Source organism: Salmo salar, chromosome 01 (assembly GCF_965601325.2).
Source record: "Salmo salar chromosome 01, fSalSal1, whole genome shotgun sequence".
Taxonomy (NCBI): domain Eukaryota; kingdom Metazoa; phylum Chordata; class Actinopteri; order Salmoniformes; family Salmonidae; genus Salmo; species Salmo salar.
Window position 1 is genome coordinate 156,720,386 of NC_138291.1, and position 24,950 is coordinate 156,745,335.

Here is a 24,950-nt window from a genome sequence, read left to right on the forward strand (position 1 = left end):
GGGGGTCTATAACAGGCGGCAACAGTGAGAGACTTATTTCTGGAGAGAGTCATTGTTAAAATTAGAAGCTCGAACTGTTTGGGGATAGACCTGGAAAGTATGACAGAACTTTGCATGCTATCTCTGCAGTAGATTGCAACTCCTCCCCCTTTGGCAGTTCTATCTTGACGGAAAATGTTGTAGTTGGGTATGGAAATCTCAGAATTTTTGGTGGCCTTCCTAAGCCAGGATTCAGACATGGCAAGGACATCGGGGTTGGCGGAGTGTGCTAAAGCATCAAGTAAAACAAACTTAGGGAGGAGGCTTCTGATGTTAACATGCATGAAACCAAGGCTTCTTCGATTACAGAAGTAAACAAATGAGAGTGCCTGGGGACACGCAGGGCCTTGGTTAGCCTCCACATCACCCAAGGAACAGAGGAGGAGTAGAATGAGGATACGGCTAAAGGATAGCAAAACTGGTCGTCTAGTGCGTTGGGGACAGAGGATAAAAGGAGCAGATTTCTGGGCGTGGTAGAATAGATTCAGGGCATAATGTGCAGACAAGGGTATGGTGGGATGCGGGTACAGTGGAGGTAAGTCCAGGCACTGAGTGATGATAAGAGAGGGTGCATCTCTGGACATGCTGGTTATACTGTCAATAATAAGTGATATCAGTATCACCAGTAGGCTACACCACTGATGTTATCCTTATACCTCCAAGCGTTTATTCAAGTTGTATAATTTTTGGATGCCGAGGTTAACACAAAGGATGTAACAGAAGGAAAATTGAAAAAATAAAATAAATATCTTAGTGAATGCAGCTATTTACAACACATGAACACAGACACAGACACACCTGTCAGGTGAAGCGTGGAAAGCCCGGCCCACCCCAGTCAGGTACTTGTAGCTGTCCCTTATGGTCTTGGCAAAGGAGGGGTTGTTGGGGAACAGGGTCTGGGTGCTGGGGCACGAGTAGGTGAACAGGTCCTCCTCCACGGCAGTGGGCGCTTCCTGGAACGTATAAACACAAAATGGCAGATCAGTTTCAGCTCTTCTGACCATAACACACATAACTGGACAGCTGGTTCAAACAGACACCATATGGCAAATCAGTTTCAGCTCCTCTGACCATAACACAACTGTTGGTAACTGACTGAGCCTCACCGTGTTGTTGCCCCGACAGGGGGGCTGTGAAGTGGACAGGGAGACAGGCAGCAGGTGGGCCTCGGTGGTGAAGATGTATTCGTCGATGTCAAAGTGAAGCTGGTTCTTCTCGGAGAACAGAAGGTACAGGTACTTAAACATCTCCGCTAGGAAGAATGAGTCCATCCTAAAGAGAAAGGGAATGTTTGAAATCACTTGAACAGAACAAATGTGTCACGTAACACTGTCATTTGAGCTCTCTTGCTAAAGACCAACATATCCATTAGTAATATTGGAAATAGCACAGTTGAAGGCTGGAGTGAGAAGGAATCAGTGGAGATGACCTGAGGTTTCAGATTTGAACCCATATGTTTCACTGTGTTCCCCTACCTATCCTCGTGGGTGCCTGTGCGGACATCCTGCACGGCTGCAAACCCACAAGGCACCCTGGCATGAGCGTTGAGCTTCTCCACTATGGACTGGCCCACTCTGAGGTAGTAGGGGTCACCTGTGGCCTGTGGAAGGGAAAACATGGTTTATCCCATTCCCAACCCCTCTCTCAACCAGTTCAGAGTACACCATTACTATGCACGTTGGCTTTTCACAGTGGGAACAGCATTACCTTGTAGAGGTAGTAGGTGCTTTCTGCAAACTCTGGCCTCAGAGGGTGTTGACCCCAATGAACTCTGAACTCCGTGGTGAAAGCCTGCAACATGAGGAATACCACGCAGTCAAGCAGAGCTGAGAGCAGATATTATCCTCTTGACTCAAATTTCAAATGCCACTTTTTCTGACCTCAGGGAGAAACTTGTGTTGCTTGGTGACCTGGTAGAGCATTTCATGGGTCTCTATGGCTGGTTTCAGGTCTCCTCTCAAAACCTATAGTGAAGAGGTTGATAAGGCAGTCTTTACTATGAACGATTCCCTTTCAGCATATACTTGATCATACAACCCACTTGAAAACTATAGAAACTCAACCTAAAAACCAGAGAACGTTATTTTGCTGTAGTGGAAAGAGATGTGGTCATGATGATGTTATGATACAAACAGAGGGTCTCATTGTTCACTTATGTCATACTTGCATTCCAAATATGGGCCCATAGAAAAAAGTAGTGCACTGTATAGGGAATAGGATGCTATTTGGGATGTAACCTATGTCATATTATTAGAGGCAGGGGGGCTAACCATAACCCTGACAAGTGGCGATGATTGAGGCTGTGTTATGGGACTCACCTGCAGGCCGGGGAAGAAGGCGAGTAGGGAGTCCATCCAGCTGCGGACGCTCACAGTGGGGTTGTGCATGTGCACGTTGAGCAGCAGCGGAGGCTGGCTGATGTACTTCATGATAGCGTTGTAATGCTGTAGGAGACAACAGACAGCCGGGGTCACTAAAGATACCTACATTATGCATGATGTGTTTTGATATGGGGGGTTAGATCAGTGATGTGACTGAGACCCCGTTTACACGTCATACTAATGTACATCTTGTTTTATCTGATTACTATCTGACCACAGTTAATCTGAACTCAGAGCATTTGATATGAACATGTATTTTTTGTAGTCTGGTTCTGCAATCTGGATGCAGGTAGTATTTTAATGTCAAATGTAAATGGTGTCTGAGAATTTGGAGTGTTATCTACAAGCATAGAGCAATACATTGCAATATATCTGCAGCTGGTGATAGTACAGTAGAGTCTCACAGTGTTGAACCTCTCCAGGTAAACGTTGTCTCCCAATAGAATGTAGGCCTTCATTAGGTACTCATAGTAGGAGTCAATGCCAGCACCCACACCACTGTCTGAAGATACACAGAGGAAGGGAGAGGGGGGAGATACGTTTCAGTTCCTTGCTCAGAACATGAGAACATATGAAAGCTGGTGGTTCCTTTTAACATGAGTCTTCAATATTCCCAGGTAAGAAGTTTTAGGTTGTAGTTATTATATGAATTATAGGACTATTTCTCTCTATACGATTTGTATTTCATATACCTTTGACTATTGGATGTTCTAATAGGTACTTTAGTATTGCCAGCCTAATCTCGGGAGTTGATAGGCTTGGAGTCATAAACAGCGCAATGCTTCATTGCGAAGAGCTGCTGGCAAACGCAGTAAAGTGCTGTTTGAATGAATGCTTACGAGCCTGCTGCTGCCTACCACCGCTCAGTCAGACTGCTCTATCAAATCAGACTTAATTATAATATAACAACACACAGAAATACGAGCCTTAGGTCATTTATATGGTCAAATCCGGAAACTATCAATTCGAAAACAAAATGTTTATTCTTTCAGTGAAATACGGAACCATTCCGTATTTTATCTAACGGGTGGCATCCATAAGTCTAAATATTGCTGTTACATTGCACACCCTTCAATGTTATGTCATAATTACATAAAAATTATGGCAAATTAGTTCGCAATGAGCCAGGCGGCCCAAACTGTTGCATATACCCTGACTCTGCGTGCAATGAACGCAAGAGAAGTGACACAAGTTCCCTAGTTTAATATTGCCTGCTAACATGAATTTCTTTTAACTAAATATGCAGGTTTTAAAAATATACTTCTGTGTATTGATTTTAAGAAAGGCATTGATGTTTATGGTTAGCTACATTTGTGCAACGATTGTGCTTTTTTTGCAAATGAGCTTTCGTTAAATCATCCTCCGTTTGGCGAAGTTGGCTGTCTTTGTAAGGAAGAAATAGTCCTCACACAGTTCGCAACGAGCCAGGCAGCCCAAACTGCTGCATATACCCCGACCCTGTTGTACAGAATGCAAGAGAAGTGACACAATTTCCCTAGTTAAAAGATATTCATGTTAGCAGGCAAAATTAACTAAATATGCAGGTTAAAATATATACACACACACACACTTGTGTATTGATTTTAAGAAAGGCTTTCGGAAAAGCTGACCACGACTCCATTTTGTTGCTCCCAGCCTATAGACAGAGACTAAAACAGGAAGCTCAGGTCTGTTCAACCAATCGGATTCCACACTCCAAGATTGCTTCGATCACGTGGACTGGGATATGTTCCGCATAACGTCGAACAACAACATTGATGAATACGCCGATTCGGTGAGCGAGTTTATTAGCAAGTGCATTGGTGATGCTGTACCCACAGCGTCTATTAAAACAGAAACCGTGGATTGATGGCAGCATTCGCGCAAAACTGAAAGCGCGAACCACTGCATTTAAATCAGGGCAAGGTGGCCGGAAACATGACCGAACACAAACAGTATAGCTATTCCCTCCGCAAGGCAATCAAACAAGCTAAGCGTCAGTATAGAGACAAAGTGGAGTCACAATTCAAAGGCTCAGACACGAGAGGTATGTGGCAGGGTCTACAGTCAATCACGGACTACAAAAGAAAAACCAGCCCCGTCGCGGACCACGATGTCTTGCTCCCAGACAGACTAAACAACTTCTTTGCTCGCTTTGAGGACAATACAGTGCCACTGACAAGGCCCGCTACAAAAACCTGCGGGCTCTCCTTCACTGCAGCCAACGTGAGTAAAACATTTAAACGTGTTAACCCTTGCAAGGCTGCAGGCCCAGACGGCATCCCCGGCCGCGTCCTCAGAGCATGCGCAGACCAGCTGTCTGGTGTGTTTACGGACATATTCAATCAATCCTTATCCCAGTCTGCCGTCCCCACATGCTTCAAGAGGGCCAACATTGTTCCTGTTCCCAAGAAAGCTAAGGTAACTGAGCTAAATGACTACCGCCCTGTAGCACTCACTTCCGTCATCATGAAGTGCTTTGAGAGACTAGTCAAGGACCATATCACCTCCACCCTACCTGACACCCCTAGACCCACTCCAATTTGCTTACCGCCCCAATAGGTCCACTGATGACGCAATCGCCATCGCACTGCCCTAACCCATCTGGACAAGAGGAATACCCATGTAAGAATGCTGTTCATCGATTACAGCTCAGCATTTAACACCATAGTACCCCCCAAACTCATCATTAAGCTCGAGACCCTGGGTCTCGACCCTGCCCTGTGCAACTGGGTCCTGGACTTCCCAACGCGCCGCCCCCAGGTGGTGAGGGTAGGTAACAACATCACCACCTCGCTGATCCTCAACACTGGGTCCCCACAAGGGTGCGTTCTCAGCCCTCTCCTGTACTCCCTGTTCACCCACAACTGCGTGGCCATGCACGCCTCCAACTCAATAATCAAGTTTGCAGACGACACTACAGTGGTAGGCTTGATTAACAACAACGACGAGACGGCCTACACGGAGGAGGTGAGGGCCCTCGGAGTGTGGTGTCAGGAAAATAACCTCACACTCAATGTCAACAAAATAAAGGAGATGATTGTGGACTTCAGGAAACAGCAGAGGGAGCAGCCCCCTATCCACATTGACGGGACAGTAGTGGAGCGGGTGGAAAGTTAAGTTCCGCGGCGTACACATCACGGACAAACTGAAATGGTCCACCCACACAGAGAGCGTGGTGAAGAAGGCAGCTGAAGAAATTCGGCTTGTCACCAAAAACACAAAAACTTTTACAGATGCACAAATCGAGAGCATCCTGTCGGGCTGTATCACCGCCTGGTACGGCAGCTGCTCCGCCCATAACCGTAAGGCTCTCCAGAGGGTAGTGAGGTCTGCACAACGCATCACCGGGTGCAAACTACCTTCCCTCCAGGACACCTACACCACCCGATGTCACAGGAAGGCCAAAAAGATCATCAAGGACAACAACCACCCGAGCCACTGCCTGTTCACCCCACTATCATCCAGTAGGTGAGGTCAGTACAGGTGCATCAAAGCGGGGACCGAGAGACTGAAAAACAGCTTCTATCCATCACTAACATTGAGTGGCTGCTGCCAACATACTGACTCAACTCTAGCCACTTTAATAATGGAAATATTGATGTAATAAATGTATCACTAGCCACTTTAAACAATGCCACTTTATATAATGTTTACATACCCTACATTACTCATCTCATATGTATATACTGTACTCTATACCATCTACTGCATCTTGCCTATGCCGTTCGGCCATCACTCATTCATATATTTTTATGTACATATTTGTATTCATTCCTTTACACTTGTGTGTATAAGGTAGTTGTTGTGAAATTGTTAGGTTAGATATTACTGCATGGTCGGAACTAGAAGCACAAGCATTTCGCTACTCGCATTAACATCTGCTAACCATGTGTATGTGACAAATAAAATTTGATTTGGTTAGGTACACATTGGTGCAACGACAGTGCTTTTTTCACTAATCCGCTTGTTAAATCACCCGTTTGGCGAAGTAGGCTGTGATTCAATGATAAATTAACAGGCATCGAATCGAATATATTCAACGCAGGACAAGCTAGATAAACTAGTAATATCATCAACCAGGTGTAGTAAACTAGTGATTATGTTAAGATTGATTGTTTTTATAAGATACGTTTAATGCTAGCTAGCACCTTACCTTGGCTCCTTGCTGCACTCGCATAACAGGTAGTCAGCCTGCCACGCAGTCTCCTCGTGGAGCGCAATGTAATCGGCCATAATCGGTGTCCCCCCAAAAAATGCTGATTACCGATTGTTATGAAAACTTGAAATCGGCCCTAATTAAAATCGGCCATTCCAATTAAATCGGTCGACCTCTACTTTCTGCATTGTTGAGTGTGTGACAGTGGAACTTTGGCTCACCCCTGCGGACCCAGTCTCCATTGTGGATATTGATGACGGTGCCCACGAGGTCACTTCCTCTCTGTCTCTTCTCCCACAGGACGTCCAATGCTTTCCTAGCATGCTCCTGTGGGACACAGAAACACAGGGATATTATCTTCATACACACTGGCCAATAAATACAAAACAACACTATCGATTATTACTGGAATTACTAATGTACCTCGAACACAGCCTCCCCTGACAGCCGACTGAGAGCAGCAAACTCCAGAATCATGGTCCCTGCACAGGCTGTACAGGTGTCCGACTCAGTGCCTGTGCGTGACAGGGGGTTAAGGACCCCATACCTCAGGTTTACCTGGAAACAAACAGACAAGTAGTAAGTATATTGAATGTACTACATGCATATTGTCAGATAGCTTTGTAGTCTTATTACTATCTTGAATCACTTTTAATCCTCTATTCATATTCGAGTGGACAGTCCGCTCAGACCTGAATCTGGTACTTTTCCGTTCATGTGACATTGTGGAAGTTATGATAAACAAGGTTTTGCACCCAGGGGTCCCAAGAAAACCAGAAGCGTGGAGACTGAGTGAGGTGTGTTACCCTGGGGTAGGGAAGGCCACTGGTAGTGTTGAAAGCAGGCAGCAGTCTGTGGCCCAGCTCCTTGGCCATGTGGAGCAGCTCATCTCTGTACCACTGCATCCTCTCCCCCCGCTGACGGAGCATGTCAGCCATCACATGCGCCCCCAGCAAGCCGCTGTAGGGAGAGCAAGATGATGATGTGGTGAGCAAGATGATCGTGTGGTGAGCATGTGGCAATGCCCAGACAATTTCCCATTCCTCTCAATATAAAAATACTGACAGCCCTATATTATGAAGTCATATAGTTATTTTATCATAAAGTCAATAAGACATTTGAACCAGTATCATACACAATCTTGGTGAAGCTCTGTGTAGTAGTGAGACAATGCATTGTATAGGTTCATACCCCAGGACTCGGATGTTGGTCTCAAACACAGACACCACCACATCATTGTCCAGCCTGACATCCCTCAAAGTCCTCCTAACTGCATCCTCAAATTCATCCAGCTTGTTCAACACCTGGACACATGCACAAGACAAAAGCATTAATAGGGGAATAGACTGAATAAATAAGTGTTTCAATACTTAGGCAAAAAAAGACTTACCTAAAAACACAGCTATTTGAATAATTCCTGTGAATTACTACATTTCAATGATTTTTTGCTAAGGTTTCCAGAACCGTAAGCAAGAAAGACTATCCATTTAATATATACTTCCATTGACTGTATGTGTGTGGCTCTGAGGGGTTGTCGGAACAATGGATCCCATTTGCTCCTTGATTTCTCTATAGACATTTGTGTTCCTATAGCGGACTCAAAAACTTACAGCCAGACAGACAGGATAAGACACTCACCACTAAAGTATCCAGGGTGTCGACCAGTGTGAGGGAGAACCTAAGAGAGAAAACAGGGCTATATTCATTAAGGAAAAGGGGATACCTAGTCAGTTGTACAACTGAATGCATTCAAAATGTACCTTTGAAATGTGTCTTCCACATTTAACCCAACCCCTCTGAATCAGAGCACACCATAGCAAATGTTTTGCAACAGTTTCAGTCATTTTCTTCCATTTGGTGCTTAATAAATATGACCCAGGTCAGGAAGATGGCATACTGCAGTGCACAGCAGAGGAAATGGATCATGCGCCATGTCAGCTTCACCATGTAGTCTCATCGTCTATTGTGTTTCCAGGTTAAGTGTGTTATACAAGGTCTTAAGGAAGAATCAGAGCGAGGTCGGATTCCCTTCAGAGATGTGTTCCTTCCTTGTATTTTCATAATATAGGCTAGGTTTTCCCCACATGATTTCACAACACACATCAATTAATTTCCTTTTCCTATGAAAATTACATATTGAAAAACATGGGACATATTTCTCTACCTAGCCCCCGTCCCTCCATCAGTGCAGGGGGTGACATAACAGACACATAATAAATCCATTGTGAGACTGAGTTGGCTGAGTGGCTGTCTCTCTCTATACATCAAGAGACCCCTTTGAGTACAAAAGTAAGCCGATAAACAGCTAAAATCACCACAAAGGCTAAACTCAGAGAAACCACAGGAGGCTGTGAGGAGGTTTTCCGTGCAGTTATACTCACTTCCCCAGAGAGTCATCGATGTCTCCTCTGTTGGGCTCCAGGCCACGCACCCTCCCCCTGCAGCTCAGAGGCATCAGCTCGTCCGCTGGGTACGCATATTTCTGTGGCAGAATCAGGGCACGGGGCTACAGTCAGGGTACGGTACACATACGCAATAGGAGGAACATTTGTTTAAATGTTTGAACCAGCGGAGGCTGCTGAGGGGAGGACGGCTCATAGTAATGGCTTGAATGCAGTCAATGGAACGGTATCAACCAATGGAAACCACATTTGATACCATTCCATTGATTCCATACCAGCCATTATTATGAGCCGTCCTCCCCTCAGCAGCCTCCACTGGTTTGAACTTATAAGTATAGGCCGAGTGTATGGCACACAGTCAAGTTAGAGAGGCTGTTTGAGCAGTAACATAATATCAACTAGGGCCGGGACAATACCAGTATTGCGATATTTGTTAGTATTGTGGCAAGGAAACGAAATACCAAGCGGATTTGACTTCTTCAGGAAAACAGCCATAATGTTGGAAACAAACATCATTATGATGTCATCCAAAATCACATTTATATATTTTCCAAGCTCTAGCACACAATATTTAACATAACATTAAAGGACCAAAAAGTTCTCTCCTTCGTGTTTTCATTTTGCCATGAAAAAAATATTGCAATACTGGTATTATCACAGCCCTAACATCAACAACAATGAAACCGTAAACAGCAGCATGCCCTGGCCTGCGACATGGTCAGTAATACAGATGGACAACAATAGCTACGGGTTGAAACATCCAACTTTGCTCAGTATAGTTGAAAGTGGCAATTATGTAGTCAGACACAGACTTACCATATAGCTGCCATAGGCATGATCAAACATCTCAACAATCTGGTCCCTGTAACAGAAAGAAATATACAAAATCAACATAACCAAGTAATTTCTAACAGACAAGTGGACGGATAGATAGTGATGGTGTGTTTAATGATTTAGTCCCTTCATCTTTATAGTATGGACTTTGCCACTCAGTAGAGGTGGGCATTGGGTAATACTGGAGTGTGTGATCATACACGGCTGTTATCTCACCTGATTTTGGTCTTTTCTTCAGGTAACATGGTCAAACCTTCTTGGCCATTGGCCCAGCTAAGAAGGCTTGTGAGGAGTAGGGCTCTCAGCATCATGGAAATGCCAGGAGAACCCTGTGGTGAGCAAAACAGTTTTTCTCCCATTTAATCTTTGACAGGTCTGTACACAAGTAGGTGTTCCTGTGCTCTCAATGACGCCCCAGAAATATCAAATAATCCAATGCATTTCCTCTGCATAGTGTGGCCTCATGGACAAGCACCAAGAGTTCATAAAGTTGACAACTGGCTGTCTCCACTACAGTTGATGGGTTTAACTGTCAAGCTAGTTGTCAAAATGGCTAACTGACAACAATGTCACATTAACCCATACCTTACAAAAAAAGATTGCAGTTTTGAAACGGCAGTAAACGTGCAGTAACTGCAGTAGACTGTGGTATTTTGGACGCAGTAACTGCAGAATAACTGCAGTGTACTGCACTGTAACAGTAGTTACACTGCAAAATCACTGCAGTTAAAACATTTTTGGGGGGGACACAGTATTTGCAGAATACTGCAGTTATATAGCACTTTAACTGGAGTTATACTGCAACCTTATTTCGTAAGGGATAGCAACTGTCAACAACTAACAGGTTACTTGATATGTACACAATGACAAGGCATGTTACCCCTGGCAGCTCAGGATAATTAATTAGCTAGCTGGCTTAACAAGTGAACCAGTTGACATCTGTACAGTAGACGTGTACCTAGCCAACTTGCTAGCTAGCTAGTAGCTATGTCTATATACTTCGAATCACACACGAAGCTCCTCGTGTTCACTACTAGTGTGATTTCCGAGTCTATAATCAGACGTATACTCCAAAGGACAGGGAGGATCTCCATTAGGTTAGCTTGCTTGCTAGCAGCTAGTTAACTAGCTAATTAACAAACAAGACTGAACGCCGGTGGTGATGTGTCTTCTTTCGTATTGCAACACAAATATCCCTATTCTTCCGTGTCAGTCCCAGTCTCACGAACAACGCCAGGTCTCCCGACCCGAAAAGGGTATTTCAACCAAACCGTCGATGAAACCCCAGCGAGAAAACTATTTTCGGAAATTAGACTGTGCTCAGTTTCTTTTGTGCTTCTTTAGCTAGCTAACGTTACTTTACTAACTAGCTACTCAACAACCCTTGACAAGCTGGAGGTACCTCTTGATTCTATTGGTTAAGGCGGCGGAAGTAAAGTGAAAACATTTACATTTGTATCACGTTAAAATGCGAGTGATATTGTTTTTTAAAGTTACATTCTTACTAGTTATGGGCATAATATTGGATTACAATGTATCCGATCCGTACTTTTTAACTTGAAGAAACATGAATTCCTCCAGTCTTTTAAAACAACACTACAATGTACCTATTTTTTTTATATATGCATTATTACTTGATTATACCTGAAATGTAGTGTATATACAGATACTGCATACGCTTAGTTGCCTCCAGCACGTAATTGTATAATGGCCACGAGACTCCATTTACCATCTGCCCTTGCGATATTTTAACGTCGCATTTGGGGCGGGCTCATGCTGTTGATGGTAGCCTACAGCCCTGCGATCAAAACAAGTATAAGTGGAACGCAGCTAAATTATTGCAACAACAAAAAAAATGTCTGCAGTTCGCTGTCTTCTGTGATGGGGAGTCGAAGGACCTGAGGATTCCCCCATAAAATTCTTATTTGTCTGCTCAAGTTGATCAATTATGTCTGTAAGTAGTTTCTTCGCATAGCCTTCTATGTGTCGCCTTTGATTTATCCCCCTAAAATACAGCTTTTTTAAAGGAGCTCAGCCCGGCTTTAAATGTACTCTTGAAAGTTGTAATAGTAGAATGCACAAGGTGCAATTTCGAAATTGGGTAGTGCATCATCAGTTCCTCTTGTCATGTTAGTCATTGCATACCTTGGAGAGCTATTTATACTAGCCCATGTCAGCGAATGTTTTTTAATAAAAGAATGTGCCCATAGATATTGTTGTAATATTGTAGTCACTCAAATATAACACGAATACACATTAGACATGGCAAAATGTATAGAATTGCCATAAAATTTGCATTAAAACTGCAAAATGTTCTTTGCACCCTGTGACAAGATGTGTAGAATTGCAGAAAAGAAGGTTTAAACCTGCTAAATTCTCTCCACCAACAAGAGGGGTGTGAACAGTTTGTATCATGAACAGTGCTTGGAAAAGTTAGTCCATCCTCCTCCGATTTAAGAAAATATAATTTTCATAGTCATGGCATGCTTTGTGAATGAAAGAAGCTGTGGATTATTCTCCATCCACCCGAGCGATTGAAGATTTAAAGACAGAATAAAAAAATGAACTACATTTCAAAAACAAAACAGCTGTGGATTTTTGTCCATCCTCTCCGATTCAGAATATATCATTAGTCATGGCACACTATGTGTAAGAACTATCGAATATTGAAATCAGAAATCTTATTGATTAAAAAATAAAATAAATTGAGCCTGGATTATTCTCCATCCACCCGATTCAGAATATACCGTCTTCATAGTCATGGCATGCTTGTTTCAATAGCGAGTCACGAGAGAGAACAGAATATCCTGTGGACTCTGTCATTAATTGCCACAAACGATTTGGTCTATTGGATTAGATTGGAAGACAGAGACACCCTTTTTTAAAACGCAAAACCTGACAAAGGTAGGTTGAGGGGCAGGTAAGGAAAGGTTTTGAGATTGTACGGGGCCGTTTCCCCAAAAGTATTTTAAGGCTACGTTCATCGTTGGAACCTAAGTAAGAGCATCGTTAACCATTGTTACTAAAGTTTCTCTTGAAAACGCTGGTTATTTAACGATTGCCTCAAACCAGTCAACTCGTAAACCACTACATCGTTAGATGCTTTTTTTTGCCTTTGTGTCACATACACAGATCTCCGCTAAACACAGAATCAAGATTGTTCTGTCTTTCTGTGACACTAGATACAGTATGTTTCCATTAACTTGTCCAGGGGTTTCTTGTCGACATTAAGAAAGTTTGCATGGAAAATTGATGCGACAATTGCCTGCTAGGATGCGTTTACATTTAACTATGTTGTAGATAAAAACAGCTGGGTGTAGTGACGTCACACCTAAACAAAAAAAAATCTTTTTCACAAATAAAAAGTGTTTCCTTTACCCATTCAGGCAAATTGCGCATTAATATATTGGCGACAGCCTGTAATGACCTCCCACCTATCGGTTTCATGGCTCAGGTAGCCCGCGAAAGCCAGCAAATATTTGCCACTTTCTAATAATTATGAGCCAATATATCCCCACGGTTCGTGCCATGGTGAAACTTGCACTTTGACAAAAGAAAAATACACCCCTGTCGAACGGTGTCACGCTTGTCGTTGGTAATGGAGGACCAAAACGCAGCAGGTATGTGTAAGCTCATCTTGACGTTTATTAACTCAGAATGAACGTACAAAAATAACAAACAAGCGAACGAACGCTCAACAGACAGTCTGCCACAAATACACACCCAACTAATATAGGACTTCCAATCAAAGGCAACACCACACAGCTGCCTTCAATTGGAAGTCCACCCCAATTAACTCAACATAGAAATAGATCAACCAGACTACACATAGAAATACATCAACATAGACCATAACTCAAAACCCGGAAATAATAAATCAAACGCCCTCCTAACTAACACACCACCCTGAACCACATAAAACAAATACCCTCTGCCACGTCCTGACCAAACTAAAATGACAATTCACCCTTATACTGGCCAGGACGTGACAAACGGATAAAAATGTTGATCTTTAGAACATTTCTGCTGTAGACTCTGTCATTTCCATTACACATGTCCCAATTTATTTATGTCAAATAAACCTGAGTCAATGGAAACCTGCCTAGAAACTAAAAATACAAAATAGCAATTTTCTTTGCATAACAAATGATATAAAACCGAGAACTGTATTAAAATATAAATACAGTATAGGCTACATAGACCTATATATACTGCTCAAAAAAATAAAGGGAACACTTAAACAACACATCCTAGATCTGAATGAAAGAAATAATCTTATTAAATACTTGTTTCTTTACATAGTTGAATGAGCAAAATCAACAAAATCACACAAAAATAATCAATGGAAATCCAATTTATCAACCCATGGAGGTCTGGATTTGGAGTCACACTCAAAATTAAAGTGGAAAACCACACTACAGGCTGATCCAACTTTGATGAAATGTCCTTAAAACATGTCAAAATGAGGATCAGTAGTGTGTGTGGCCTCCACGTGCTTGTATGACCTCCCTACAACACCTGGGCATGCCTGGGCCAACTCCTGGGCCAACTCCTGGACAGTCTGTGGTGCAACGTGGCATGGTGGATGGAGTGAGACATGATGTCCCAGATGTGCTCAATTGGATTCAGGTCTGGGGAACAGGCGGGCCAGTCCATAGCATCAATGCCTTCCTCTTGCAGGAATTGCTGACACACTTCAGCCACATGAGGTCTAGCATTGTCTTGCATTAGGAGGAACCCAGGGCCAACCGCACCCGCATATGGTCTCACAAGGGGTCTGAGGATCTCATCTCGGTACCTAATGGCAGTCAGGCTACCTCTGGCGAGCACATGGAGGGCTGTGCGGCCCCCCAAAGAAATGCCACCCCACACCATGACTGACCCACCGCCAAACCGGTCATGCTGGAGGATGTTGCAGGCAGCAGAACGTTCTCCACGGCGTCTACAGACTCTGTCACGTGCTCAGTGTGAACCTGCTTTCATCTGTGAAGAGCACAGGGCGCCAGTGGCGAATTTGCCAATCTTGGTGTTCTCTGGCAAATGCCAAACGTCCTGCACGGTGTTGGGCTGTAAGCACAACCCCCACCTGTGGATGTCGGGCCCTCATACCACCCTCATGGAGTCTGTTTCTGACAGTTTGAGCAGACACATGCACATTTGTGGCCTGCTGGAGGTCATTTTGCAGGGCTCTGGCAGTGCTTCTCCTGCTCCTCCTTGCACAAAGGTGGAGGTAGCGGTCCTGCTGCTGGGTTGTTGCCCTCCTACGGCCTCCTCCACGTTTCCTGATGTACTTGCCTGTCTCCTGGTAGCGCCTCCATGCTCTGGACACTACGCTGACAGACACAGCAAACCTTCTTGCCACAGCTCGCATTGATGTGCCATCCTGGATGAGCTGCACTACCTGAGCCACTTGTGTGGGTTGTAGACTCCGTCTCATGCTACCACTAGAGTGAAAGCACCGCCAGCATTCAAAAGTGACCAAAACATCAGCCAGGAAGCATAGGAATTGAGAAGTGGTCTGTGGTCCCCACCTGCAGGACCACTCCTTTATTAGGGGTGTGTTGCTAATTGCCTATAATTTCCACCTGTTGTCTATTCCATTTGCACAACAGCATGTGAAATTTATTGTCAATCAGTGTTGCTTCCTAAGTGGACAGTTTGATTTCACAGAAGTGTGATTGACTTGGAGTTACATTGTGTTGTTTAAGTGTTCACTTTATTTTTTTGAGCAGTGTATTTCAATGACAACATATATTTCAATAGTTTTATTTAGCTATTTGTACGTTTTTGTCTTTAGGCAAATGTTTTGCCTCAATATATTTCATGATGTGTAACATGCAGAATGATGTGCCAAATCTTGATTTAGTTTATTATTATTATAACATTTTAACTAGGCAAGTCAGTTAAGAACAAATTCTTATTTACAATAACGACCTATCCCGGCCAAACCCTAACCCGGACTTCGCTGGGCCAATTGTGCACCGCCTTATGGGACTCTCAATCGGCCGGTTGTTATACAGCTTGGAATCGAACCAAGGTCTGTAGTGACGCCTCTAACACTGAGATGCAGTGCCTTAGACCACTGCGCCACTTGGGAGTCCAAAAGATTTTGTGCATTATTATAGGATATGCATTAGAATATGCCGCCTCAATATTTGATATCTCTCTAGGAGATGATTCGTTGACACTATTGTGGAATAATTCGAATGTTAAGGTAAGATTTAAAAGGGAGAACGCTGATCCGAGAGCAGTGCTTCCGCTCTTTCGATCCTATCAGTATCGACACATGCCTCTACGATGAACTTAACAAACGTTGTCTCTGCTTGGTGTGTTGGGAAATGCATGTTACATCTTGGGCCGTTGTAGGAAAGAAAGAGGCATCAAAACCACTCGTAAACCTAAATTCCAGATCTATGTATCAGGAAACCGGGCCCAACTTTTGTATACTTCCCCAAGATATAAGGAGAGAATGAGTTTGATTTCCTCTTACCAGAGCTACAGCTAATTGCTTTCACGTGGAAATAATAATGAAGTCCACATCATGGCCTCACATACAGTACATTCTTTATTGTGCATGATCAGCTCCTTTGATCAGGCATTCCAATGGAGGACTATTGGACAGGTGACATATTAACAGGACTGCATCTGTCTGGCAGAGTTTGGGTAACACCAACAAAGCACATTCCTGTGTTGTCATTATCTACCTGACTAAACCAAAAAATATTTTGTACATTTTATATATTTGACATTTGTTGATGTAACCACTGTTCATTGGTTAAGGATTTGCTGCACAGGTCCCAGATCTGGTCTGCTGCCTTGCAGTATATTGTTGTTCTTTATTGTAGTTATATGGCTCTCTTTTCTCATACAGATGACCTTCGAGGCAGGGAGTAGAGTGACGCTGCTGTTTGACTTCTGGGATGTGCACGGACCCGCAGGTAGGCTAACATTGATGACAGGCCTGTGCCCTCAAGAGAATCTACAGAGTAAATCATATATTTCACAACCTGTTTGTCTGGCAGTCAAAGTGCAGTATAACTGCAGTATACTGCAAATACGGCATCCAAAAAAGTCATTTTTACTGCAGTAGTTTTGCAGTATAACTGCAGTACACTGCAGTTATTCTGTACTTACTGCGTCCAAAATACGACAATCGACTGCAGTTACTGCACTTTTACTACAGTTTCAAAACGGCAATCTTTTTTTGAAAGGGTGACCTCATTGTGTTGTGAATACACAGTTTACCCCCTTCATCCTGCATAGTGTTTCAGGTACAACAAATTAACTTCTTGCAAATGAGATATTTTAGATCTGTTTCAATGGGGCCCCAAGTGATGGATGTACTGATTTCTTACATTCTTAGATTAGGTCACTGTTGTAGTCTGTACAGTACTATGTACAGTTGAAGTCGGAGGTTTACATACAGTTAGGTTGTAGTCAAAACTTGTTTTTCAACCACTCCACAAATTTATTGTTAACAAACTATAGTTTTGGCAAGTTGGTTAGGACATCTACTTTGTGCATGACACAAGTAACTTTTCCAACAATCTTTAACAGACAGATTATTTCACTTTTATAATTCACTGTATCACAATTCCAGTGGGTCAGAAGTTTACATACACTAAGTTGACTGTGCCTTTAAACAGCTTGTAAAATTCCAGAAAAGGATGTCATGGCTTTAGAAGCTTCGGAAAGGCTAATTGACATAATTTGAGTCAATTGGTGGTGTACCTGTGGATGTATTTCAAGGCCTACCTTCAAACTCAGTGTCTCTTTGCTTGACATCATGGGAAAATCAAAAGAAATCAGCCACGACCTTAGAAAAAAAATTGTAGACCTCCACAAGTCTGGTTCATCCTTGGGAGCAATTTCCAAATGCCTTAAGGTACCACTTTCATCGGTACAAACAATAGTGCTCCAGTATAAACACCATGGGACCACGCAGCCATCATACCGCTCAAGAAGGAGACGCGTTCTGTCTCCTAGAGATGAACGTACTTTGGTGCGAAAAGTGCAAATCAATCCCAGAACAACAGCAAAGGACCTTGTGAAGATGCTGGAGGAAACAGATACAAAAGTATCTTTATCCACAGTAAAACGAGTTCTATATCGACATAACCTTAAAGGCCACTCAGCAAGGAAGAAGCCACTGCTCCAAAACCGCCATAAAAAAAAGCCAGACTACAGTTTGCAACTGCACATGGGGACAAAGATTGTACTTTTTCGAGAAATGTCCACTGGTCTGGTGATAGAAAAATAGAACTGTTTGGCAATAATTACCATCATTATGTTTGGAGGAAAAAGCAGGGAGGCTTGCAAGTCGAAGAACACCATCCCAACCGTGAAGCACGGGGCTGGCAGCATCATGTTGTGGGGGTGCTTTGCTGCAGGAAGGACTGGTGCACTTAACAAAATAGATGGCATCATGAAGCAGGAAAATGATGTGGATATATTGAAGCAACATCTCAAGACATCAGTCAGGAAGTTAAAGCTTGGTCGCAAATGGGTCTTCCAAATGGACAATGACCCCAAGCATACTTCCAAAGTTGTGGCAAAATGGCTTAAGCAAAACAAAGTCAAGGTATTGGAGTGGCCATCACAACACCCTGACCTCAACCCTATAGACAATTTGCCCCAAATTTGTAGGTAGAACTGAAAAAGCGCGTGCGAGCAAGGAGGCCTACAAACATGACTCCGTTACACCAGCTCTGTCCGGAAGAATGGGCCAAAATTCCCCCAACTTATTGTGGGAAGCTTGTGGAAGGCTACCCAAAACGTTTGACCCAAGTTAAACAATTTAAAGGCAATGCTACCAAAGACTAATTGAGTGTATGTAAACTTGTGACTCACTGGGAATGTGATGAAAGAAATAAAAGCTGAAATAGATCATTCTCTCTACTATTATTCTGACATTTCACATTCTTAAAATAAAGTGGTGATCCTAACTGACCTAAGACAGGGAATTTTTACCAGGATTAAATGTAAGGAATTGTGAAAAACTGAGTTTAAATGTATTTGGCTAAATTGTATGTAAACTTCCAACTTCAACTGTATAGTTCCAGACCGAGCTGTGGTCTCTGTTGAACATTATTGCTTTCAGCCATGATAAGCTCTGTTGTCAATGTGTTTGCAGGGATGGTGCTGTCTGTGTTCGTGGTCCTACTGTTGACAGTGTTCTACGAGCTGCTGAAGGTGTGGAAGGTCCGGCTGGGAAAGCCCTTAGAGCAGCCCACTCAGCCAACCTTCCCACTGACCTTCCCCCCTCCCCTCCACTCCTCAGACAGCCAGGGAAGCAGCGCTGTGTTTGCCAGTAGCCTGTCAGAGTCTTCTCTGGCCCCCACGGAACAGGCTGCTCCCACTCCCTCCCCCATGAACAGGTAGGATTCACACAGGAACCCATGTACTTCTCTGTAATTAACATGTTCCAGAGATGCTGGCTTTAATCTACTGCTTCACAAATTGGCAAGAGTGCGCATGTGTAACAGTATTGCTTCCGTCCATCTCCTTGCCCCAACTTGGGCTCGAACCAGGGACCCTCGGAACACAGACAACAGTCACCCACAAAACATTGTTACTTATTGCTCCACTACTTCAAGGACTCAGAGCGAGTGAGATCACTGATTGAAAAAAACCCACCGCTAACTAGCTAGCCATTTCACTCCTTCCCCTCCCGGAGGACCTGAGCCCTGGGACCATGCCTCAGGACTAACTGGCCTGATGACTCCTTGCTGTCCCCAGTCCACCTGGTCGTGCTGCTGCTTCAGTTTAAACTGTTGTCTGCGGCTATGGAACAGCCAGAAGAGGACTGGCCACCCCTCAGAGCCTGGTTCCTCTCTAGGTTTCTTCCTAAGTTCCTTCCTTTCTAGGGAGTTTTTCCTAGCCACCATGCTTCTACATCTGCATTGCTTGCTGTTTGGGGTTTTAGGCTGATGTAAAAAGGGCTTTATAAATACATTTGATTGATTCACACAAGTTACACATGCACCTGGTTTCCCATGCCTACATAATGCACTGATAAATTATGAATAAATAACAGCTGATAATTAGACCCATGAGAACCTGAACTGTGCACCTCTATATAATGACTCCAGAGAGAGTACTGCAGTAGTCCCAGTTGGTATTAGATAGACTGTTGTGGCCCTGTCCGCCTGTGTGGAAAACAACCTGTGGTTACCTAGGTTATCCTATTGGCTCAGCAAAACATTGCCTGCTCCCGCACATTCTCACTACTTAGAAAAACGTAATGTTAGGACTTCCCTCATGCCCCTTTTCATGACAGTGCTAGCAGCCACAAGAGTGCTAGCTAGCTACCAACTGAAACATTAAGCTAGCCAAGAACAACACAAACAAACGGTCTACACAGCTACAAGTAGTGAGTGGAGTTAGTTTATACTAAACAAGTTAAATGTCTTACCTGTGATGAAATGTTTTTCACACACATAGCTATGTGTAGCCTACTTGGACACCGGGTCCCCACATTTCCCACTGAATATCCCGAAGCAACAGGGCTCTTCTAGCAGGCTACATTTCCCTACATGGAAGCATTGCAACCTGTAGGTCGGGATTTTATTTTAATCTGATTACATGTACATTGAACAACACAGAAGCTTTTTGGCATGTTTTGTTATTTCTGTATAACAACTTTGACAGTTGGCTCTTTTACAGTGGGGGTCAATGTTTTCCCCAATTTGTTGGTGGTGGTCGAGGGGAAATTCCTTCTTTTGACCTGAATACCGACTTGGACTATATTACTCTTCTGTCTCCTCTCCACCAGATGGCGTCTCCATGGTATCCAGACAGCCATGCACTTCCTGCAGGTGACTCTGGGCTACATACTGATGCTGTGTGTCATGTCCTACAACACCTGGATCTTCCTGGGGGTCATCTTGGGCTCTGTCCTGGGATACTTCATATGGTTCCCTCTACTGGGTCAAATCTGATCAAACAGCAGAATCGAAAGAGTCATTTTCCTGGACTATAGATCTACAGGGACTAGATATCCCATACCTGTTGGTCAAAGATTTGATCTGAAGAGCATATCGTAGAAACTCCCATGGTGTTTGTCATTCTGACTCTGTTGTGCACTGATGCGCAATAGATCTCCCTGTGACTGTGTCGCTTATCAAGTTACCTGAAGTGGAAGGTTGTTCCAGTATTTCTTCCCTACTTATACATGATCTTACGTAAAAAGCAAGATGGAGACTTCCATATAGTGACAGATGTACACAGAGTACAGCATGGTAGATGAGTGATCGAGCACACCCAAGGTACCTTTTTATCACAAAGTTTCATTAAGTTTTACATTTTGTGTTCAAGCAAGGCAACTGTTACCCTGTACTATGTACTACACATCCACAGTCATCATTTTGACCAGGGCCCGTGAGTAGCTATAGGGCTTGAGTTCAATGGTGTCAACCTGTGGTTACTTGACTTAAGGCAGGGCTGCCCAACCCTCTTCCTGGAGATCTACTGTCCTGTAGGTTTTCAGTCCAACCCTAATTTAGGATATCTGATTCAGCTAGTTAAGGTCTTGTTGAGCAGATAATTAGTAGAATCAGGTGTGTTTAAATTAGGGTTGGACTGAATACCCACAGGACTGTAGATCCCCAGGAAGAGGGTTGGACAGCCCTGACCTAAGGTTTGTCATTCTACCATTTCACTCCAAGGTCAGACTTCCAGCCCGCACTCTAGTCACAAGACAACATTGAGGAATTGCCACCTTGACAGCACAGAAGCATGTGATGGAGTATTGTAAACTCCATAGATACTGCATGTCAGGCTCATTGGGTAACAGATTGTTCTATTGCTCTGAAATACGGAGGATAACAGATTCTGGGTCATGTTGCGTTTTTTCATCATTTGCAGGAGAGCCACCATAGTGAAACCAACCATTTTAGTGCCTTTTATATCCAATAAACAGATTAATATTTTCATTTTAATTAGCTATTTTCTGTTGAATTATCCAGTAGCCAAGTTTGAAAACATGAATGAATGCAATACTTTTTTTTATGCCCAATTGATCTATAAAGTCAACTGAAAGTAGATAACGGACTACTCCTACAAGTGGTTTTGTTTAAAAAGTCCGTATTGAGAAATACCCATGTAGACATGTGCTTACTGTTGTTTTAGTGTCATTTTATTCTAATTATAAAAATACCACCAACTAAGAATTTTCAGAAAATCAAATATGATCTAATTGATTTGAAAATGCATTTTAGTATAGAGATACAGATGATCAATAGGAAAACCATAAAATCAACTTATTTATCCATACAACTATACCCAGTCATACATATAGCTAAACACAATCAATAAAAATATCTTGCATGGAGCTTTACATATAAAATAAAGAATATGGCTGGTGCATTGAGCACCACACAGTATTTGTCATAAATAAGAAGGAAACAGAGGCACTTTGAGTGAACTAAGTAACCCTTTAAGTCATGGAGTTACATGGAAATATTTTCCTCAAGGCTACAAACTGATTAAGCCTGATTTAAGAACAATGTGCCTCAAATATACAGTGTCCATAAACATAGCATTGATAGTTTAGAAAATAATACATTTGATTTCCCTCATTTAAAAGAGTGGGGGAAATTACTTGGTTATTTTCCCATGATTCCCTTTGTTTGGCCAGAAGAGACTGACACAGAGGCCTCTTCATGACAAGGTACATAGCCTACCGTCAGTCATCCAGACCTCCCACACGCAGACTGAGCATTCTCTCTCAATGAGATTCTGCTGATGCGTCACAGTCAAAAGTTATCAGCAGAGAAAGTCCCTTTAGTAACAGCTGTAAGCATAATTATGACGGTGGCATTTCAGTAGCACTGTAGCCGACATGGGACCTCTAGCATCTATAATACGACTGTAGTGACTGCTACCATTTGAGCAGCTCCCCTCACGCTAAAGGGTTGGACCAACATACATAGAAAATAAGTCAGTAAGCAAGTGCCATTTCATGCTGAAGTCATGCACTGTAAAAAGATAATGTTGAAACAATAAAGCCACTTGTGAAAATAAAACGATAATGGTTGAAAAGGAGGCTCAACATACACTTATTCAAAATGTCTGACTGGTTTTATACAAGTTGCTAAGTCAATGTAAAAACATGTTAAAAAGCAGTGCTCCCAGACCCTGAATACAATGACAGCTACATCTCTATAATGATATGTTATACACAACAATGTCCATTACAGTAGGATGACATGCCAGACTGTTTGCGTCAACCGCCTGCCTACAGTGCCCCCTACTGCTGAATAAAAGGACATGTAATGACCAGTGGGTGTGTGACTGCCCATGAACCATAGAGTTATAACTATCTATGTCATGCATCTCTGTGAACATATCCTTAGGGCCCTTGCAGATAGGCCTCTGTAGTGTAATGTGTATCTTTTGCATCCACAATTCTCCCCACATCCCTTATCCAATTCTGACTTAAATTATTTAAATTCCTTACTCCTTAGTGACCACACAATCTAAGAATAATGCAGCAGATACCTGGGGTTCAGTGTCACACACAAAAGCTTGAGGAATAAAATGTAAAATGAAGAGAAATTAAACTTGAACAAACATGACTCCAGATGAGGTTGGAAGTCACAGTTAAATAGGCCACTGTTGTAGATGTGACTGTACGGAATATAAACCAGAAAAACAATGCTGAGGGGTCAGGAATTAGCAGTTAACACCGACTAAAATGAAACGTTTTTGCTCCCTTGTCCAACCCATTTAAAATCTTATATACAATTTCTGTCTCGCCCTCTGCTGTTTTCCCAGTGAAGTCCTCCCCGGTCTCACTCGTTGTGAAGTGCAGTGTCTCCCGGCTCAGAGTCAGAGTCTACGGCACACTCAGTTATCCTCTCTCCATCCTCTTCCTGTACCGCTATCTCTATTTCCTGTATGGCATTCTTGATGGCCGCCTCGTGTTCCTCCCCCTTGCCTTCAATAGCTGCCTCCCCCTTTTCCTGAAGCCCCCCCTCAGCTTCCTGGTCTGGACTTCCTGTTTCTACCAGCTGCTCGTTCACTTCCTGTGGGGCGCTCATCCACTGTGGTGACTTCCTGTGCATCTCCTCCACCACGGTGGTGATGAGTGTCACCTCCTCCTCCTTCCAATCCTCCAGCGTCCCTGTCCCATTGGTGAGAACAGCTAAGTCCTCCTCTGAAGCTGAGACCATTATCTCTACCACTGGTTTGCTGTGGTAACGGATCTCCTGCACGCTGTCTGAAGAACCAGGCTCCTTGGGGGGGTCTGGTTCCGTGGGGGTCTCTTGCTCCTTGGGCTCCTGAGCTTTAACCTCGACCTCCTCCATCTCTCCCTCCTCGGGGATGAAGTCCACCCCCGGCACCTCCAGGCATGACTCGTAGGGCAGTGGACCCATCTCGTCCAGCTGGATCATGGAGACCACTTGCCTACGCCTCCTGCTGGACTGGCCGCCTCCTCCCAGGGCCCCTTCAGGCTCCTCATTCCCACCACTGTACTGGGTGGCCCAGTCTACCGAGGGGTTCTCCCCCAGCAGGTGGAGGTTGGGGTCGCTGTTGGTTAGGATCATGCTGTCTCTGTACAGGTTGTGTTTCTTCTGGACCGCTGCCTCTTTCACAGCTGTAGGCAAACATAGAATCACTAAATCAAATCAAATGTATTTATATAGCCCTTCTTACATCAGCTGATATCTCAAAGTGCTGTACAGAAACCCAGCCTAAAACCCCAAACAGCAAGCAATGCAGGTGTAGAAGCACTACCATGTTAACAGTTAATTTGTATCACATTTACATCAGGGCCATATCACCAATCACCTCAGAATAGCACTGCTGGATCTGCTGATCTAAGATGACCATATAATCTTGTTCAGTACTCTGAGATGATTTGTGAATATGGGCCTAGAAGGACTCTCCAATTATCTATGACAGGCCAGTGTCTCCATGCATGTCCACCACTCACCCATCATGATGTCCTTGGTGACAGACTGCAGCACCACCTCCTCAAACACGTTCTCCACCAGGATGAACTGGGAGAAGTCCTCAAAGATCAGCTCCTGGAAGCGAGGGAGGTCCTGAGAGGTAGGAGATGAGGTTATAGACGAATGCACTCAACATAGGCAACGTCCCAAGTGGCACCCCAGTCCCTATATAGTGCACTATTGACCAGAGGTTATAGGG

The 24,950-nt window shown here is 43.6% G+C and overlaps 3 protein-coding genes across 5 annotated transcripts in view; 1 reads left to right on the forward strand and 2 right to left on the reverse strand.

Annotated features, from left to right (window-relative positions):
* Window positions 1-11,216, reverse strand: part of LOC106567281 (ER degradation-enhancing alpha-mannosidase-like protein 3) — a 28,126-nt gene extending 16,910 nt beyond the window's left edge. The window contains exons 1-15 of one of the 2 annotated variants that reach the window (XM_014136416.3): window positions 10,011-11,214; window positions 9,777-9,822; window positions 8,940-9,040; window positions 8,197-8,236; window positions 7,750-7,862; window positions 7,365-7,518; window positions 6,982-7,116; window positions 6,780-6,885; window positions 2,825-2,922; window positions 2,358-2,483; window positions 1,920-2,003; window positions 1,747-1,830; window positions 1,515-1,639; window positions 1,146-1,311; window positions 838-992 (exon numbers count right to left, since the gene is read on the reverse strand). In XM_014136416.3, coding sequence (XP_013991891.1) covers window positions 838-992; window positions 1,146-1,311; window positions 1,515-1,639; window positions 1,747-1,830; window positions 1,920-2,003; window positions 2,358-2,483; window positions 2,825-2,922; window positions 6,780-6,885; window positions 6,982-7,116; window positions 7,365-7,518; window positions 7,750-7,862; window positions 8,197-8,236; window positions 8,940-9,040; window positions 9,777-9,822; window positions 10,011-10,153 — 1,676 coding nt within the window. In that variant the 5' untranslated portion in view covers window positions 10,154-11,214. Of the gene's footprint in view, window positions 1-837; window positions 993-1,145; window positions 1,312-1,514; window positions 1,640-1,746; window positions 1,831-1,919; window positions 2,004-2,357; window positions 2,484-2,824; window positions 2,923-6,779; window positions 6,886-6,981; window positions 7,117-7,364; window positions 7,519-7,749; window positions 7,863-8,196; window positions 8,237-8,939; window positions 9,041-9,776; window positions 9,823-10,010 lie in introns of both variants that reach the window. The other variant, XM_014136426.3, reaches the window with a different exon arrangement.
* Window positions 11,217-11,539: 323 nt separating this feature from the next.
* LOC106567301 (protein SLC31A2) lies at window positions 11,540-21,733 on the forward strand. Of its 2 annotated transcripts, none has more exons than XM_014136441.3 (4): window positions 11,540-11,748; window positions 16,666-16,732; window positions 18,928-19,171; window positions 20,569-21,733. In XM_014136441.3, the coding sequence occupies exons 1-4, from the start codon at window positions 11,743-11,745 to the stop codon at window positions 20,732-20,734; spliced, it is 483 nt and encodes a 160-aa protein (XP_013991916.1). In that variant the 5' UTR covers window positions 11,540-11,742; the 3' UTR covers window positions 20,735-21,733. The 2 variants fall into 2 exon arrangements, with proteins under 2 accessions (XP_013991916.1, XP_013991922.1); XM_014136447.3 differs by lacking the exon at window positions 11,540-11,748 and adding an exon at window positions 12,608-12,698.
* Window positions 21,734-21,908: 175 nt separating this feature from the next.
* The window catches only part of LOC106567292 (protein Niban 2), a 47,118-nt gene continuing 44,076 nt past the window's right edge, over window positions 21,909-24,950 (reverse strand). The window contains exons 13-14 of the mRNA XM_014136437.3: window positions 24,733-24,844; window positions 21,909-24,393 (exon numbers count right to left, since the gene is read on the reverse strand). Of these exons, the coding sequence (XP_013991912.1) occupies window positions 23,588-24,393; window positions 24,733-24,844 (918 nt within the window). The 3' untranslated portion in view covers window positions 21,909-23,587. The remainder of the gene's footprint in view (window positions 24,394-24,732; window positions 24,845-24,950) is intronic.